This window comes from Hyla sarda, chromosome 4, assembly GCF_029499605.1.
Source record: "Hyla sarda isolate aHylSar1 chromosome 4, aHylSar1.hap1, whole genome shotgun sequence".
Classification (NCBI taxonomy): domain Eukaryota; kingdom Metazoa; phylum Chordata; class Amphibia; order Anura; family Hylidae; genus Hyla; species Hyla sarda.
The window spans coordinates 304910362-304930019 of NC_079192.1; the positions used below are offsets into that span (position 1 = coordinate 304910362).

The 19658-nt window shown below is 38.1% G+C and overlaps 1 protein-coding gene across 1 annotated transcript in view; it reads left to right on the plus strand.

The window, feature by feature from the left end:
* PDE6A (phosphodiesterase 6A) overlaps nucleotides 1-19288 on the plus strand; it is a 112237-nt gene extending 92949 nt beyond the window's left edge. Inside the window, exons 14-22 of the mRNA XM_056569414.1 lie at nucleotides 1320-1429; nucleotides 3938-4025; nucleotides 5021-5121; nucleotides 9076-9183; nucleotides 9474-9537; nucleotides 12591-12665; nucleotides 14408-14491; nucleotides 15293-15449; nucleotides 18754-19288. Of these exons, the coding sequence (XP_056425389.1) occupies nucleotides 1320-1429; nucleotides 3938-4025; nucleotides 5021-5121; nucleotides 9076-9183; nucleotides 9474-9537; nucleotides 12591-12665; nucleotides 14408-14491; nucleotides 15293-15449; nucleotides 18754-18839 (873 nt within the window). The 3' untranslated portion in view covers nucleotides 18840-19288. The remainder of the gene's footprint in view (nucleotides 1-1319; nucleotides 1430-3937; nucleotides 4026-5020; nucleotides 5122-9075; nucleotides 9184-9473; nucleotides 9538-12590; nucleotides 12666-14407; nucleotides 14492-15292; nucleotides 15450-18753) is intronic.
* The last annotated feature ends 370 nt before the right edge of the window (nucleotides 19289-19658 follow it).

Genomic DNA, 19658 nt, shown 5'->3' on the forward strand with positions numbered 1-19658 from the left:
CCGGCGTCTGATGTTATATCCGGTCGCCCGAGCAGACGCGTCAGAATGTCGCACCCCCCCCCCTCTGACGTCACTAATGGCACGCGGATAAGGTAAACTATGCGCGTGCGCTGATACGCAGGCGATTGGAGATAGAAAACCAAGTGCTTATTGTTCGGAATAGCAGAGCTTTGTCACTGAACTACAAGAGATATAGATAATCTAAAAAAGATGATATCTTTTTCAGAATCAAGGTAAATAAAGGTATATAGATGCATATATATATATATATATATATATATATATATGAAAAAAATCCATGTAAAGTTATGCCATGCAATAAATATTCGCACAGCTCTAGGACATGTCAGAAAGTGGGTAACCAATCTGCGTGCCCTATTATAAATCAGATGGTCACCAAACATGAAGTAAAATGATAGGTATCCCACGTTCTGGCCAATAACCAGAGACAGAAATATATTTTTTTATATATATTATTATTTATAATACTGTGGAGTGATTATCCCACAGCAACCAATCACAGCTTAGGTTTCACTTTACCAGAGCTCATTAGCTGAGTTGTGATTGGTTGCTGTGGGAAAATCACTCAATTTTTTCTCTCACACAGTTTGATAAATCTGGGCCATATATGTCTTGGTAATGACTGTACAAGTACCTCTTAGTAGATTATATTGTAATATAATATTGACATATAATAGTGTATATTTCAGTTTTGTTTGTCTTAATAGGTCAGCTTCTTCTTCTCATCTTGCAAGGTTAACCCAGGATAGGGTTAACTATTTACTGTAAAAAATGAATGGAGCAAACACACATGGGTGTCTGATGTGAGACTTGGGTCCCTGTTGTTGAGATCACAGGGGATCCTACCGACCCCCACTTCCCCAACCCTGATCAGATATTCCCTAATTTTGGGACAACCCACATAAGCTGGCCCTATGCCTAAGATGATGGCTGAAATTTTTTTGTTGTTGATAGCTATCTCTTCAGTCCCCCCATACACAGGCAGGCTCAGTTTCATTAAATGTGTTCTAAAAGGAGAGAAGCAAGAAAGCCACTGCAAGACATCCCTGGAGACACCTTAGCTCCCAGAGAACAAAAGTATTAGGCCATTGAAGCACAACATGTCCAATTCTTCTCTTCCCGACATCTGCTGTCAGGGTAAAGAAGTAAAGCTACCATATCCATCAGATGGTCAACTGGGTTTGGGAAACACTGTTCTTAGTACACCCATATACTGTATACTATAAAAATGTTGGCCAGGTCAACTTTTCCTTCAGTTTGTTATGGATGTTTATTTACTTTATTTATTTATTATTCAGACAGGAAACTTGAAACGTTATTATACAGATCTGGAGGCCATGGCAATGGTGACTGCTGCGTTCTGCCATGATATTGACCACCGAGGTACTAATAACCTGTACCAGATGAAGTAAGTTTACTTACACTTCATTTTAAAATTTGCTTTAATATACACTGGATGTTTGTTTAGAAATCTTATACATAAATGCCTGCCTAAAAAGAGGAGGGGCAGTTTGCAAGAAACTCTAGTTTGATTGGGCAGGACCAAAAGCATACATCTTATACTGATCATAGCACTTCTCACTATCTGTGCCACAACAATGCCTGCAGGGACTGAGGCATCTCTCTATATTTACCCAAGCCCCAACTTATTTAGCCCCACCATTGAAACCAAAGTTGCAGCTACTGACTGATCTCTTAGCGTCACATTAACGGGAACTTCTTACATGATAAAATGAAGTCCAATCTGGAGGCATCATGTTCTAGAACAAGAGGAGCTAAGCAGATTGATATGTCATGTTGTGGGAAAAAGTTCCAGGATAACTTCTCATTTTTTCCGGTAACTCTCTAGTCATTTTGGGCTACGTAATCAAGGGGGGCGGTCCTGATCAGTTATTGACAGCTATCTGTATATAAGTGTGCATGTAAAGAAAGCTATGAATAACTGGTTAGGTCCACCCACATGACTACTTAGCACAATATTTACAAGAATAAATGACAAATTATCCTAAAAGTTTTCCACATAACTATACATAGCAACTCCTGTCCTCTAACGTGCTGCCTACACGTTGGACTGCGTTTTCAATGTGACAGTTATCCCTTTAAATCAACAGTCTTCAGGAGGGAAGTGAAGATGACTTACTATTTAACTTGGAGGATTGCTAGCATTGATTTAATCAGAATCTGAGAGGTGACCATGGCCTGGGACAGGGGGTTTGACTGACCAGCATGTACTGCAAAATGTTTAACAGTGCCTGAAAAATTTTAGGACAAAAAGCCAAGGTTAAATTGTAGTTTGCACAATAAGAAAAACAAACAAACAAGAAAACAAATCACTTTATCAGGTCCTTACTAAACTACATGATAAAACCAATCAATATCTCATGGACAGTCTTCATGTTTTGTTTTTGACTGAATTTTAACCCCTTAAGGATGCAGGGTTTTTCCGTTTTTGCACTTTCATTTTTTCCTCATCACCTTCTAAAAACCATAACACTTTCAATTTTGCACAAAATTGGCAAAAAAAAAACCACCATTTTGTAACTTTTGGGGGCTTCCGATTCTATGCAGTGCACTTTTTGGTAAAAATGACACCATATCTTTATTCTGTAGGCCAATACGGTTACAAGGATACCTAATTTATATAGGTTTTATTTACTACTTTAAAAAAATTATATAGCCACCAAAGAAGAAAAGCCAGCACTGCTCAATGGGTAGTAACATGCACGGGAGATTCACTCTGTAACGAGCAATGGACTCCGCATTACTAACTAACAACTGTCTCGTGTAGATGGTGCTTGATCTGAGGCAGTCAAAGATATCCAAATGAAGTAAGAAGCAAGAAGATGGCACTCACCATAAAACGGGGTCATTTTATTCTTCAGTTGTGCATGGACACAAACAGGTCAGGGGATCATACAGACAGCGGGGAGCTCCCCACTGTCTGCACGATCCCCTGACATGTTTGTGTACATGCCATCTTCTTGTTTCTTACTTCATAAAAAAAAATTATCACTATATGCACCAAAATTTGTATGTTTATTTATTATTTTTCCATATACAGGGATGAATGAGGGCTATTTTTTTGCACTGTGATTAGAAGTTTTTATTGGTACCATCTTTGTTTTGATGGGACTTTTTTTAGGGTATACAAAGTGACCAAAAAAACGCAATTTTGGACTTTGGAATTTTTTTTACGTGTACGCCATTGACCATACGGTTTAATTAACATTATATTTTTATGCATGTGGCGATACCACATATGTTTATTTTTATTATGTTTACATATTTTTTATATGGAATTTGGGAAAAGGGGGGGTGATTCAAACTTTTAATATGGAAGGGGTTAATGGGTGTTTTTAAAAAAAAATGTATTTAACTTTTTTGTTTACACTTTTAGGAGGAATCAGTAGATTCCTCATACAGGTCAATGTGGTTTCATAGAACCACATTGATCTGTGTGCTCTGCACCTGATTGATAATGCCTGGTTCAGCCAGGCTCTATCAATCACAGAGCCAGGACAGCCGCAGCAGGAGAGGTAAGCCCTCCACCCCACTGGACCACCAGGGATGGTTTAAATGTCCATTTAGATGCCACTGTCAACTTTGACAGCAGCGATCTAAAGGGTTAATAGCTGTCTGCGGCGATCGTGCATGTCAGCTATTAACGGCGGCTCCCAGCTACAAGAATCAGCTGGGGGCCTGCCGGTATATGGCGGGCTCGAGTCAGGAGCCCGCATCATACACTGCTTGCCATCTCAGGACGAGCCGGCTCGTCCTTATAAGGCAATCGGTTAATAGATGCTGCTTGATGTTTATTGTGATACATAAATGCTAAATATTTACCATAAGACCATTTTCTTTCCTTATATAATGAATAGTTATATAAACTAGGGCTTTAACTATTTTTCTTTTTCAGGTCAGGACATCCACTAGCAAAGCTCCACGGTTCATCTATCCTAGAAAGACATCATTTAGAATTCAGCAAAACGCTACTCAAAGATGAGGTAGTATTGAATATAAAGATGACACAATATTTAATATATTTTATTAGAAGTGGTAATATTGAATGCTATAAAAAAAAGAAAGGCAATATGCACTCACCGCTAGGCTATGGTCATCAATCCATGGAGTCTGGGGACACGGGTAATGTCGGTGTCTTCTAGGAGCGCTAGGAAGCTATACCGGTGTAGCCTCCGAGCGCTCCTAGAAGATGCCGACCTTACTCGTGTCCCCGGACTCCATGGATTGATGACCATAGCCTAGCGGTGAGTGCATATTGCCTTTCTTTTTTATATCATTCATGATACTGCAGCCTTTCTAATGTGCACCCGCAGGTGGTCGAAGTATAAGGATACCTGGACTGCCATATACGAAGGTTTATTTAACCTAAGCGTTTCAGCCAATTAATAGATATTAAAAAGTACCGATCCCATGAGTGCCCCCACTCGCTCTCTTATATGTAATATTGAATGCATTTGTAACAAATGCAAATACAGTTATAAAACCTTTTATGGTTATATAAAAATTACAGTTTATCACTGAATGTTTAACCATCTTTGATGAATACCAAATTTGATCAAGGGAGCCTACAGAATTATTTTCTACCTCATTCGGAAAAAACATTTAACATTTTGTCCAGATATGTTAAAAATTTAGTTTGCATCTTGAGACCCACTATGATTGCCAGTTAAAACATTGTGAAGTGCACCACAGCACACTTCACTCCCTGGCCAGCAGCTACATCCGACTCATTTACAACTTTAGAGTCTATGGTGAATGAGCTGGGGTGAAGTGAGGCACATGCTGCCGCATACTTTCCCTGGCTGTAACTTTCAATCGCAGCTAGTCTTAGGACTGAGACCCAGTGCAATCTAAACTTTTGAGCTGTCTGGACAACATGTTAAAAGTTTTTGCACATGACAGTGACTCTTTAATGTCAACATAGCTATATGTTTATTCTCTTGTCAATTGAGTCCATTCTATGCCTTGTGTCTTACAGACAATAAATATCTACCAAAATCTAAACAGGAGACAGTATGATCATGCCATCCATATGATGGATATTGCCATTATTGCTACAGACTTGGCTTTATACTTCAAGTAAGTATCCTTTAGATTTTCTATTGTGTATTAGAGGATCCAATAGAAATGTTCATTGAACTTCTTTTCTGCAGAACCTCAAACCTATACAGTATAATTTATACCATTGTTTCCTAACCATCTTAGTCTCAGGGCACCCCTGAGGAGAGAATTATTACCTTGGAGCATTCCTAACAATTTTCAATTTATTATTATTATTAACATTCAATGAACCCAGTGCCAGAGGCAGAAAAACAAGTCCAAAACATCATTGAACCTCCACCATATTTCACTGTAGGGACTGTGTTCTTTTCTTTGTAGGCCTCATTCCATTTTTGGCAAACAGTAGAATGATGTGCTTTACCAAAAAGCTCTATCTTGGTCTCATCTGTCCACAAGATGTCTTCCCAGAAGGATTTTGGCTTACTCAAGTTCATTTTGGCAAAATGTAGTCTTGCTTTTTTATGTCTCTGTGTCACCAATGGGGTCTTCCTGGGTCTCCTGCCATAGCATTTCATTTAAATGTCGACGGATAGTTTGCACTGATACTGTTACTCCCTGAGCCTGCAGGACAGCTTGAATATCTTTGGAACTTGTTTGGGGCTGCTTATCTGCCATCCGGACTATCCTGCGTTGACACCTTTCCTAAAGGTTTCTCTTCCATCCACGCCCAGGGAGATTAGCTACAGTGCAGGGTTGCAAACTTCTTGATAATATTTTGCACTGTGGACAAAGGCAAATCTAGATCTCTGGAGATGGACTTGTAACCTTGAGATTGTTGATATTTTTCCACAATTTTGGTTCTCAAGTCTTCAGACAGTTCTCTTCTCCTCTTTCTGTTGTCCATGCTTAGTGTGGCACACACAGACACAAAATGCAAAGACTAAGTGAACTTCTCTCCTTTTTATCTGCTTTCAGGTGTGATTTTTATATTGCCCACACCTGTTACCAGGTGAGTTTAACCCCTTAACGATGCAGGACGTAAATGTATGTCCTGGTGCAGTGGTACTTAACGCACCAGGACGTACATTTATGTCCTTTACATGACTGTTGGAGTGATGCTTGGGTCATGCGCGGCAGGTCCCGGCTGCTGATAGCAGCCAGGGACCCACCGGTAATGGACGACATTTACCCCTCAGATGCCGTGATCAATACAGATCATGGCATCTGCGGCAGTGCAGTCACTAAAATGGATGAACAGATCGCCCACAGCGCTGCCGCGGAGATCCGATCATCCAGAACAGCAGAAAGAGGTCCCCTCACCTGCCTCCGCTACCTTCCACAGGTCTTCTGCTCTGGTCTGAGATCGAGCAGACCAGAGCAGAAGATGACCGATAACACTCATCAGTGAAATGCCCATGCATAGCACTGAACAGTATTAGCAATTGAATGATTTGAATAGTCCCCTAAGTGTAAAAATAAAAGCAAAAAAATTTGAAAAATCCCCTCCCGCAATAAAAATGTAAATTGTCTGTTTTACCCCATTTTACCCCCAAAAAGTGTAAAAAAAAATTTTTATAAACATTTTTGATATTGCCGTATGCGTAAATATCCAAACTATTAAAATATAATGTTAATTATCCTGTACGGTGAATGATGTGAGCGTAAAAAAAATTGCTGCTTTTTTATAACATTTTATTCCAAATAAAATTTATAAAAAATGTATTAAAAGTTTTATATATACAAATGTGGTATAAAAAAATTACAGATCACGGCACACAAAATGAGCTCTCATACTGCCGCTGATATGGAAAAATGAAAAAGATATAGGTCAGCAAAATAGTGGGTTTTTAAACGCACTAATTTGGTTAAAAAGTTTGCGTTTTTTTTTAAGCGGTATAATAATAGAAAAGTATGTAATCATGGGTATCATTGTAATCGTATTGACCCACAGAATAAAGAAAACAGGTCTATTGTACAGTAAAAGGTACAGCATGAAAACGAAACCTTCCACAATTTGCAAAATTGCGGTTTTCTTATCAATTTCCCCACACAAATAGTATTTTTATGGTTGCGCCATACATTTTATCGTAAAATTAGTGATGTCATTACAAAGGACAACTATTCATGCAAAAAACAAGCCCTCATACTAGTCTGTGGATGAAAATATAAAAGAGTTATGATTTTTAGAAGGCAAGGAGGAAAAAACAAAAACGTTAAAATCTTAACAATCTTATTTTTCCACAATTTTGAAAGCTTGCCAATAATTTTGTCCAGTGCATTTTTAGAGTTTGGTGTGATATTATGTCCAATTTGTTTTTTTTCCTCCCTTTTTTGGTTTAGTTCCAATACACACAAAGGGAATAAACATGTATATAGCAAAACATGTGTTACTGCAATCCTTTTATGTGAGAAAAACTTTCCTGATGATGCTCTCTCCCTACTCTCCTGATGAAACTCTCTCCCTACTCTCCTGATGACGATTTCTCCCTACTCTCCTGATGACACTCTTTCCCTACTCTCCTCATAAAGCTCTCTCCCTACTCTCCTGATGATGCTCTCTTCCTACTCTCCTGATTACGCTCTCTCCTTCCTCTGCTGATGACGATCTCTCCCTACTCTCCTGATTAAGCTCTTTCCCTATTCTCCTGATGAAGTTCTCTCCACAGCCTCCTGATGATGCTCTCTCAATTTAATCTCTTCAATTTAAGCCCAGCCATCGACCCACCCTTATCCAGAGGCTGCTCTGTTTATCTGCTTACAAAAAAAAAACTTGTACATGGTGCAAGCAAGGCAAAATTCTTTTGAAATTGTGAGCTGCAACACTATTTTTTAACAAATCTGGCGACAAAAAAATAAGTTAAATGTAGCTAAGCATAAAGATGTCAGAAAGGCAGCCAAAAGTAAATAAAAAAAAACTAAGTCTATAGCAACCAAGAACAGAAGGGGAGATAATAAAAATTGTCTGTGCTAAAAATGTGATGCAATCTGCACACCCAAAACATTGGCTTAGATGTTTCAATGTGTTTTAGACACTTTGGCCCATGCTTGACTAAGGGTGGTGGATGTAGGCGTGGCTATGGAAAAAGGTTGTTTCTTCAATGCACCTAAAATATACTACATTTTGGTGCAAGCTTTTGATGTAAAACTTTGCTAACTAATAGAAGACGCAAACTAGATAGTCTAAGGCTAAGGTAACACATTTGCATGAATTTTCAGCTGTAAAAATGCAGCTTTAAATTTTTGCCAATTACAGGCAAGAATGCATGCAAACATTTAATGATGCGTAAACTTAGCCCAGGATGCACCCGATTTTTAAACAGGCTAAGTCACTGTTAAAAATCTGGCACATTCGTAGCCTGTCTAGCTTAAAGGAGTACTACAGGAAACTGAACTCCTCCCCTATCCACAGGATAGGTAATAAGTGTCTAATCGCTGGGGGACCAACTGCTGGGACACCTATGGTTCCTGGCAGTAGATCACAAGGGGTCCCAGAGGTCGGACCCATACCCCCGTGCATAGGGGATAACTTCAATTCACCCCTTTTAAGTTTATTCTGTATGAGAGGTTTTATTATCATCCTCAACATGGACATTTACTTAAGACAGTAGTAGTCCACAATTCCAATGACACATTGCCCTACTCATACCTAATCTCACACAGGATATAAATGGAATATTCAGATTCTCAAGTTGATCAGGTAGAAAGATAAATATCTTGTTTGTACATCAAATGCATTATATCTAAAAGTCTCTGAATCTTTTTGTCATCAGAAGAAGCCAATTGAATTCTGTCATCTGCATCTCCACTTACTCTATAATGATCCGTGTCCTGATAAATTATGCAAAGATATTGTAAATATTATAAATTGTAAAAAGCAATGCCATTCTATATTGTAATTACCTGCATTGCAGTTATTTCGTTAAATGGCATGAAAGATGATGCTTTCAACTGTACTACATTTCTCAAGTGTGACTATTCCGTGATGTGGAAAGAACAGAATATTTTAAATCTTTCTCTTTTTTCTTCTTACAGAAAGAGAGCTATGTTCCAAAAGATTGTAGACCAGTCTAAAACGTTTGACAGTGAGAAAGCTTGGACAGAGTATATGCAGCTGGAACAGACCCGCAAAGAAATTGTCATGTATGCTACATCAATACCTCTTAACTTGAATACAAACTAATGCAAATCTGTTCAAAGAAAGGGACTTTTAAAGTCTACATACAACTTTCTATTCTTATTTTATTGTTGTATTGTAGATAAAAATCTTATTTTCCATCAGTCTTTATTAAAAATTTTACTCAAGATACTAGTCCACCTTGTAATTATGCTTATTATTATTTACTGACCATATAAAGATGGTTCATGTTGTCCACACAATAAAGTACAGTAATACTTTATGTTAAGAAGAAATGATTTGCTTTTCTTTTTAGGGCAATGATGATGACTGCATGTGACCTGTCAGCCATTGCAAAACCCTGGGAGATCCAGAGCAAGGTATGCCGAACCAGTCTGTGTAAAGCACACATTTTTGAGCCACTATTAATAAAACACTAATTCTTTTGAGCTTTCTTGATCTCATGTAATTAGACAAAGTAAGACTTATGTCAGAAGGTCATTGACTACCACTGTTTTCTAGAATAAAAGTGAATTAGTATGTGCTGTTTCTAAAAAAAAAAAAAAAAAGAAACAAGTGAGGAGTAACTTAGAATATTTAGAAAGTCACTGTCCAAAACTTTTGTTTCAATACTACGGCACTCCAGATGAAATTTAGCAAAGAGTTTATTAATAGATCTTTGTTGAAATAATAATAATTGAGAAAATAAGTAGACACCGCTAAGATCTTAGGCTGCTTTCACACTATAAAATTCATCCGTATTAAAGATCTATTTGTTGCTCCATTATGAAAACCCTGAAAATCGTCCGTTAAACGGCTGTTACAAAATCCCATACGGCCGTTAGAAAATCCCATTATAGTCTATGAGATTTTTACATTATCCTTTTTAACTCGTTATAGCCCGTTATTAATAACGGACGTTATTTTGTGACAGAAGATAGTAAAGGGAGAAATAGGGCATGCACTATTTCTTCCGTTCATTCTCCTGTCACAAAATAACATCCGTTATTAATAACGGGCTATAACGGGTTAAAATGGATAATGTAAATATCCCATAGACAATATGTCACGTCTGGGCTGGGAAGGAGTGCACACTATTCTCGCCCACTCCCCTGTCCCTGCCTACTTACGTACCTGCCCTAGACGACAGGTCCATAACCACAGTGACAGTCCAAGTGAGGGACAGTCAAATAGTCAAAACAATAAACTACAAAACTGACAAAAGGTCGGGAAAGGCTGGAGGTACAGGACTAACAGAAAACAAACCTAAACACGCACACACAAAAATACGTAGTAAGAGGGCTGAGTCTAAACCTGGAGAGCACGAAGTACAGTAACAGAGTATCAAAGGGAAGTAAAAAACCAAGCCAAAAGTCACAAAACCAGAATAAACAGAATGAGCACAGAGATAGCTAGGTAAGTTACTAAGAACTATTAGAGGCAGAGAATGACTGAAAAGGGCCTCCTAATATAAGCCTGAGCTGCAACCAGGAGGACTCTAATTGCCTCAGCAAGCTTAACCACACCCAGAAGCACAGAGGCGTCATCCCAGCAACCAAAACAAATAACAGGGCTGGAAATCATTAACCCTATGGGTTCTGGCAGAACGGCTGTATGGGATTTTGTAACAGCCGATTTTCAGGATTTTCATAACAGAACATTAAATGGATCTTTAAAACAAATTAATTTTATAGTGTGAAAGCAGCCTTATTGGGAATGTCGATGTTTTAAGAGAAAATAAATAAATAAAAACTATCCATATCCTGTCAGTATGACAAAATAAAAATTGTCTTTATAACAACATCCATGCATAATTTGTCCATAAAATCAGATAAATCATCTTTTACAGAAAAACTGGTTACAGATAAATCATCTTTTACAGAAATGTTTTTATCTTTAAAGGGGTACTCCCCCTGAAAAAAAAATGTTTAATCAACTGGTGCCAGAAAGTTAAACAGATTTGTAAATTACTTCTATTTAAAAATCTAAATCCTTCCAGTACTTATCAGCTGCTTTTTGCTCCACAGGAAGTTATTTTCTTTTTGGTTTTCCTTTCTGTCTGACCACAGTGCTCTCTGCTGACACCTCTGTCCATAGGTTTGCTATGGGGATTTGCTTCTATTTTGGACAGTTCCTGAAATAGACAGAGGTGTCAGCAGAGAGCACTGTGGTCAGACAGAAAGGAAATCCAAAAAGAAAAGAACTTCATGTGGAGCAAAAAGCAGCTGATAAGTACTGGAAGGATTTAGATTTTTAAATAGAAGTAATTTACAAATCTGTTTAACTTTCTGGCACCATTTGATTAAAAAAAAATTTATAATGTTTTCCAGCGGAGTACCCCTTTAAAAGTGTTGTCAATCTTTTTAGCTTAGAGAGCGGTTTGGGGCGCACCAAAGCATCAACATTTCTGTTGTGATTCTAATAATATCTGTTTATCTTCTGTTTTACATTAAACCTTTCTGTACCGACATGTTAGTGCAGGTGACACTGATGATTTCCTTTAAGGAATGATGAAGAGGTAGAAGCGCTAAGATCCCTTTAATTTCTTTGTTAATTCAAAGAGTAGACAGAGACCTACAAGAACAGGTCCTTTTAGACATGCAGACCCATGCCTGATATAAGCACCAATCTAGTAGGTTGGTGTTTGTTTTCTGATCCTTTTATACTGCTCAACGATTGTGCAGCCAGGATCCCATGAAAGATTGCCAGATTATTCATGTGATTCTTCACTTCACTTTACTTGTAAGCTGGGTGCTGAATGCCTTATAGGGATAATAGAAGAATGGGCTTCTCTGCTGGCACTGGTGCTGCAAATCCAATATTAAATATGAACTTTTTTTACATTAAATAGTCATTTAAACAAACTGTCTTTCTCCTGTTATCCAACTTTTCCCCCCACCCCCTGCTGCTAAACTATTCCACTCTGAAAATCACTTCAACTTTGTCCTATGTCAGCAAGACAAGTCAATACAAGTCTATTGAGGGGGAGAAGGGCGCTCGACTCACTAGCTCTGGGAGAACTGCAAATTGTACATAAGCCCTGCAGGGCAGAAATCTGCAGAAATCTACCAATAATAATTTATATAATGGCCAGAAATAGTGATGCTTGGTATGTACATGTAGTTTTCATACAAATAAGGTGCTAAGGTGTTACCATGCCCTCTCCGTCAGGTTTACACAGAGACATGTGCGGTCAACCAGCCATGATTTTCAGGGCTACATAATGCCAGTGATCGGCCAATGAACAAGAGATTGCTGGAGATTTTACATGGGGCAATAACTGTTGTGTAAATATTTGATCTACATCATTATATCAATGTAAATAAATGTAGAAATACATTGCTATCCAGACTGACTTGATGTAATGGTCCATATAAACCAACATTGGTATATTAAAATAAATTTACTATGTCACACCTTTTTTCACCTGTAGGTTGCACTACTGGTTGCAGCTGAATTTTGGGAACAAGGTGACCTGGAACGAACTGTACTACAACAAAACCCAATTGTAAGTTTGTAAATGAATGGTTATGAGATAATGTCTGTGTATTGCGAAACAAATGACTGCATTGGCATTACCACAATAACATCACTGTATGTAGCACACGCAGGATACAGCGTGAGCATAATGACTTAATTCAAGAGGAAATATCGGTTCTGAGAAAAGCGCACATGAGATGAAATGATAAGACTTTTCTCAAATACTTCCAATGAGTTTTTTCAGTATTACAGGGAAACAGGTCTAAGTTTTATTTTAGTAGGGAGAATCAACAATGAGATAGGAATGCTGACTCTTTATGGCATCTGGATGGTGCCTCGTGCTCAAATCACTGAATACAATAGGGGAATGGATATAGCAATTTCTTTTCATAAATTTGCCACAAAGAGATCTCAAGCTACAGTAGGTGAATTAATTCACCAATGCATCCCAATAAGAGGTGAATCTGCAAAAAAAAAAAAAAATCCAGTGAACATTTTTCCACCTCCTGCCAGGAGCCTGTCATTTACTCATATAGAATATTGTTATCAGCCATGTAATGTTTCCTTTGCATACTATACACCTAGTTAAAGGGGTACTCTGGCCCTAATACATCTTATCCCCTATCCAAAGGATAGGGGATAAGATGTATGATCGCGGGGGCCCCACCCATAGACTTGCATTGAGGGGGCGGGGCATGACATCACACGGGGGCAGAATCGTAACATCACGATACTCTTACCCTGTGGTCATCACGCTTCACACTCGGAGCCTCCAGCACTGCGGAGAGCTCACAAAGATGGGTGCGGAATGAAAGATTGTGGGGGTCCCAAGCCACGGGACCCCCGCGATCATACATCTTATCCCCTATCCCTTTGGATAGGGGATACGATGTATTAGGGCCACAGTACCCCTTTAAAGCAGGATACAGCTGCTTTTAAAGGGTTAATCTGAGTCTCTCACAGTATACACACAGTCAGCAGTCATACCACAAAGAAGAAAACTGTAACAGGGTTTACCTAGCTAATGCTGTTCCTAGCCTCCTCCTGCTCTGTAATACTCAGCTCCGGCTCCATCTTACTTTGCTGCTAGTACAACTATCAGGCATGAAGTTAGCAGCACATAACTCCCCTGTATTTCCATGATGTACACTTACAGTCTTCCTTCTCTCAGTGGACTACTCTAGCCTAGGTGCAGGAAGTCTCACAGAGCTGTTAAAATAGTTAGCCTTCACTGCTGTTGGTGGAGAGATTGACTCTCTCTTTAGGGTCAGAACTGTATTTCTAAATTATAGAGGGAAATTAATATTTTTCCATGTTATATAAATTTGAAAAAAAGCTTAATATGTTTAGCATCCTGTTACTTCATGAGGTTTCCCAGGAGACGATAGGTCCTTTTTAAATACGGTGTGTGCTGGGCTTATAAACAATAACTAACTAACAAGCATGAATATACAAGAAATTCCATCCCACTATCCTTTGGGATTCCTTGTATAGTCAATAGCTCATAATGCTTCCCTTAAAGGCTTATTCCTACATTATAAATATTTAATGGTATAATATTGCTATCATACTGATATAATGCATTTTATTTATTCAGATGGCTTACAGTATAATTATGACTGTTGATGCACAAAGGTTATACAGTATAGACTTTGCAACTGCTGCAATCTAGAGAGCATAGCAATGGCAATATCAAGTACAGAATCATTTTATTGGCCTTTTATTAACAGGCACAACCTTCTAGTAATTTCTTATATTGTTTCCTTATAGCCAATGATGGACAGGAACAAAGCAGATGAGCTTCCTAAGTTGCAATGTGGTTTCATTGATTTTGTATGCACATTTGTATATAAGGTAAGTTTCTCGTATTGATATATAAATGTAACAAATATATACAAATTGAGTTTGTTGATTTTTGTTATAAAGGCTAGATAATGAAAACTATGTTAGTACTAATAAGCTAATACTGCATACAAATATAGAGTTCTCGGTAAATGGGTGGACAATGTTTCTTCAAGGGCCAGTTTATTGGCAAGTGGAGTACCGTAAATTGTTTCTGGGCTTATAGAAATTCTATAGAGTTTGCCTACCACTACCACTGCAGTTTTTAAACCAAAGCTAGAAGTGGATCTAGCAAGAAGGGGATGCATATGTTTTACCCAAAAAACTAAAACAAAAAATAAAAAATAAAAATATTGTGTGTCATGGCAGCCTAAAGTGTCTACTTTTATACTGGGAAAAACACTTTGAGCCAATATATTCTGCAGTTCTAAACATTTTATTGTTTTTATATCTATCAATCATTTACATGCCGTTTGGCATTTTTCAGTGTTTCAGCTTCTCAATGGCATAAACAAGAGAAAGGGGACCTCATAACACAGAACAAAATGTCAATGGGAGTGGCACTTTGGGCATTGACACCCCTCTGTTTTGTACACGGAAATTGATGTGTTTTTTGCGCCCAACTGGGATCAGTTATGTAAAATACAATATACCGTACTGATCTAGAGTCACTACCAATTTCCTTGGTAGCCTTGATTTCTTCTTATCTCTTCAGGGAAGGGAGACAACTCTGATCTTGATAGGATAAAGCTTGACTGCCGTCACATATAAGGAGTTCTAATATTTAATGGATGTTTTTTTGTCATGTTCCAGGAATTTTCAAGATTCCATTCAGAGATACAACCAATGTATGACAGAATTCTCAACAACAAAAAGGAATGGAAGGCATTGGCTGATGAATATGATGCAAAAATGAAAGCTTTAGAAGAAGAGAAGCAAAAGAGAGAAGGCATCATGCCTGCAAAGTCCGGTAAGTATAGAAGAGGACAATGACTATAGGTCTTTCTGAGAATAACTAACAAAAAACAGTAAGGTGTAGCACTACATTGTAGTACTGTTTTTATTTTAAGGAAATATCACAAATCTATGTTTTATATATGTAGACCAGGGGACATTGAAGAATTTGACATCAAAAAGGGTCTTAACCCCTTGGGGACCGAGGGTTCTTCCATTTTTGCACTTTCATTTTTTCCTCCTTACCTTTAAAAAATCATAACCCTTTCAATTTTGCACCTAAAAATCCATATGAGGGCTTATTTTTTGCGCCACCAATTCTATTTTGTAATGACATCAGTCATTTTACCCAAAAATCTATGTCAAAATGGAAAAAAAATATCATTGTGCGACAAAATTGAAGCAAAAACACCATTTTGTAAATTTGGGGGACTTCCGTTTCTACGCAGTACATTTTTCAGTAAAAATGACACCTTATCTTTATTCTGTAGGTCCATACAATTAAAATGATACCCTACTTATATAGGTTTGATTTTGTTGTACATCTGGAAAAAATCATAACTACATGCAGGAAAATGTATACGTTTAAAATTGTCATCTTCTGACCCCTATAACTTTTTTATTTTTCCGCTTATGGGGCGGTATGAGGGCTCATTTTTTGCACCGTGATCTGAAGTTTTTAGCGGTACCATTTTTGTATTGATTGGACTTTTTGATCTTTTTGTCCATTTTTTCATGATATAAAAAGTGACCAAAAATACGCCATTTTGGACTTTGGAATTTTTTTGCGTGTATGCCATTGACCGTGCGGTTTAATTAATTACACATTTTTATATCTTGAACGCGGCAAGATTACATATGTCTATTTTTATTTACACTATTTTTTTTTTTTTAAATGGGAAAAGGGGGGTGATTCAAACTTTTATTAGGGAAGGGGTTAATTGATCTTTATTAACTTTTTTCCACTTTTTTTTTTTTTTTTTGCAAAGTTGTAGCTCCCATAGGGGGCTATAACACTGCACACACTGATCTTTTACATTGATCAATGGTTTCTCATAGGAAACCATTGATCAATGATTCTGCCACTTGACTGCTCATGCCTGGATCTCAGGCACTGAGCAGTCATTCAGCGATCGGACAGCAAGGAGGAAGGTAGGGGACCCTCCTGCTGTCCTACAGCTGTTCGAGATGCCATGATTTCACTGTGGCAATCGCGGTGCCGCACACTATTAACCCTTTAGATGCGGCGCTCAAAGTTGAACGCCACGTCTAAAGGGTTAATAGTGTGCGGCACTGCGATCAGTGCCACACGCTATTAGCCATGGGTCTCGGCCATTGTTAGAGGCCGAGTCCGACTTGCTATGACACAGGGCCACGGCGTGGCCCCGCGTTATAGAAAGGGAGTGGGCAAAGGGCCTACAAGTACGCCCTCCGTCCCTAACAGGTTAAAGGGTACTCCGGGGAAAAAATATAATAATTATTTTATTTTTTTAATCAATTGGTACCAGAACCTTAAACAGATGTGTAAATTACTTCTATTTAAAAATCTTAACCAGTATCTATCAGCTGCTGTATGCTCCACAGGAAGTTCTTTTCTTTTTATATTTCTTTTCAGTCTGACCACAATACTCTCTGCTGACACCTCTGTCTGTCTCAGGAACTGTCAAGAGTAAACCTATCCTGCTCTTGACAGTTCCTGAGACAGACAGAGGTGTCAGCAGAGAACACTGTGGTCAGACTGAAAATAAATTTTAAAAGAAAAGAACTTCCTTTGGATCATCAAGCAGCTGATAAGTACTGGAAGGGTCTATTTTGAAATAGAAGTAATTTACAAATCTGTTTACATTTCTTGCACCAGTTGATTTAAAAATAATTGTTTTCCACTGGAGTACCCCTTTAAGGCATCCATATACTTTCAGTAACTGTCAGACGAACATTCAACTTATATCTCTCCAACCTCACCATACACATGAATGTTAAGTTTAGCCATACGTTCATATTTCCTCTATTGGGAGGGGTAAGCAGCAGCCAAACAGATCTGTTGGTGGCTTTTGTCTCCCAGAACGATAGACCATTCTCTCCACCTCTCTTCTGTGGGAAGACCGAATGCTGCCATACACCTTCGACTAAACCCTCTGAAGGTGGTTATGGTAATTATTTGTGTTAAAATAAAAATATATATTTAAAGGGCCCAAATGCATTAATATAACAAACTAACTAATACTTACCTCTCTGAACCCATGCTGGTCCCCTAATGAGCCTTCGGTCAGCACTCCAGTCATATTATAGTAATGGATGTCAGCTAACCACCTTAGCCAGTCAGCAGACTTCAGACCCGTATTCCTGGCATCACTGCTCAGCCATGGGAGCCATGATGCCAGGAGTATGAAGCGTGTTTGGCTGCAGTGGTCACATGATATCTGCTCCTAAAGTAAGACTGTAATGCTTGACCGGAGGCTGAATGGGGGACCAGCACTGGATCAGAAAGGTAAGTATCAAATAGTTTGTGTTTTTAATGCATTTAGGTCCTTTTACATAATTTTTTAAAACTTGGATAACCCCTTTAACGGTCCTTTTTGACGGCAGACCACTTAGGGTCACGTGATATTAGCAATCAGCTGGTTAACAAGTATTTGGTCATTTGTTGTATGATGGCGGAGTCTTTTACATGCAGCAAGAAGTGGCTCATTTGGTTGCTAATCCCCTTGTGTCAAAGGACATTAAGTGCTCTCTTTTTATGGTAGCTGCTAATGGCTACCCTCCACTGTCCCTTGTCGTAAATGTCTTAGATACATTTCTGGCTTATAGAAGTTCTCCGATTGATAGATCATTTAAAGGGGAATTCCAGGAAAAAACTTTTTTTTTATATATATATATCCACTGGATCCAGAAAGTTAAACAGTATTGTAAATGACGTCTATAAAAAAAATCTTAATCCTTTCAGTACTTATGAGCTTCTGAAGTTAAGGTTGTTCTTTTCTGTCTAAGTAATCTCTGATGACACGTGTCTCGGGAAATGCCCAGTTTAGTAGCAAATTCCCATTGCAAACCTCTTCTAAACTGGGTGGTTCCCGAGACACGTGTCATCAGAGATTACTTAGACAGAAAAGAACAACCTAAACTTCAGAAGCTCATAAGTACTAAAAGGATTAAGATTTTTTAATAGAAGTAATTTACAAATCTGTTTAACTTTCTGGAGCCAGTTGATGTATATAAAAAAAATAGTTTTTTCCTGGCTAACCCCTTTAATCATATGACTATGAGAATCTCCTCTTGTGACCAATATTCTGATGCATAATCATGATTTCTTCTATCTACAGCCCCAGCAGGGACAGGGAAAGAAAATGGAGGAAACGTCCCAATAGCTGAGCAAGCACCTCAGTCAAAAAGCTGTTCTATCTTATGAAACTGTAAATACTTTTCCTTTGTTTTTGTTTTTTCCTTTTTTTTTTCTTCCTTTTTTGGGTAGATTAAGTATAACGTTATATGACTATAATCTAGTTCACATACCATGAAGAGTTTTGATAACATACATTTGTAATGTTATTATTGCTCAACATTTATGGAAATGTTTATTTTTGTAGGTTGCCTAAATATCCTATAGTAACATTTTTTGTTGACTGAAATAAAAATTAAGCTGCAATCAGAACAGTATTTGAGTATGCAGACTGGTATATGTTGGCTACTAGACATTCTTCCTGAAATTGTAAAAGGGAACCTGTCATTGAATATGGAGGAAACAGAGGAACTGGGCGAGCTTGCTCGTCGCCTCCAGTAAGCAGAGCTGGAAGATTAAAAGGGTACTCCGGTGGAAAACATTTTTTTTTGTTATAAACAGGTGCCTGAAGGTTAAGATTTGTAAATGACTTATATTAAAAAAATATTTATCCTTCCAGTACATTTTAGTAGCTGTATGCTACAGAGGAAATTCTTTTCTTTTTGAATTTCTTTTTGCCTTGTCCACAGTGCTCTCTGCTGACACCTGATGCCCGTATCAGGAACTGTCCAGAGCAGGAGAATATCCCCATTGCAAACCTATGCTGCTCTGGACAGTTCCTGACATGGACAGAGGTGTCAGCAGAGAGCACTGTGGACAAGACAAATAAGAAATTCAAAAAGAAAATAATTTCCTCTTTAGCATACAGCTGCTAAAAAGTACTGGAAGTGTAAAGATTTTTTAATAGAAGTCATTTACAAATCTGTTTAACTTTCTGGCACCAGTTGC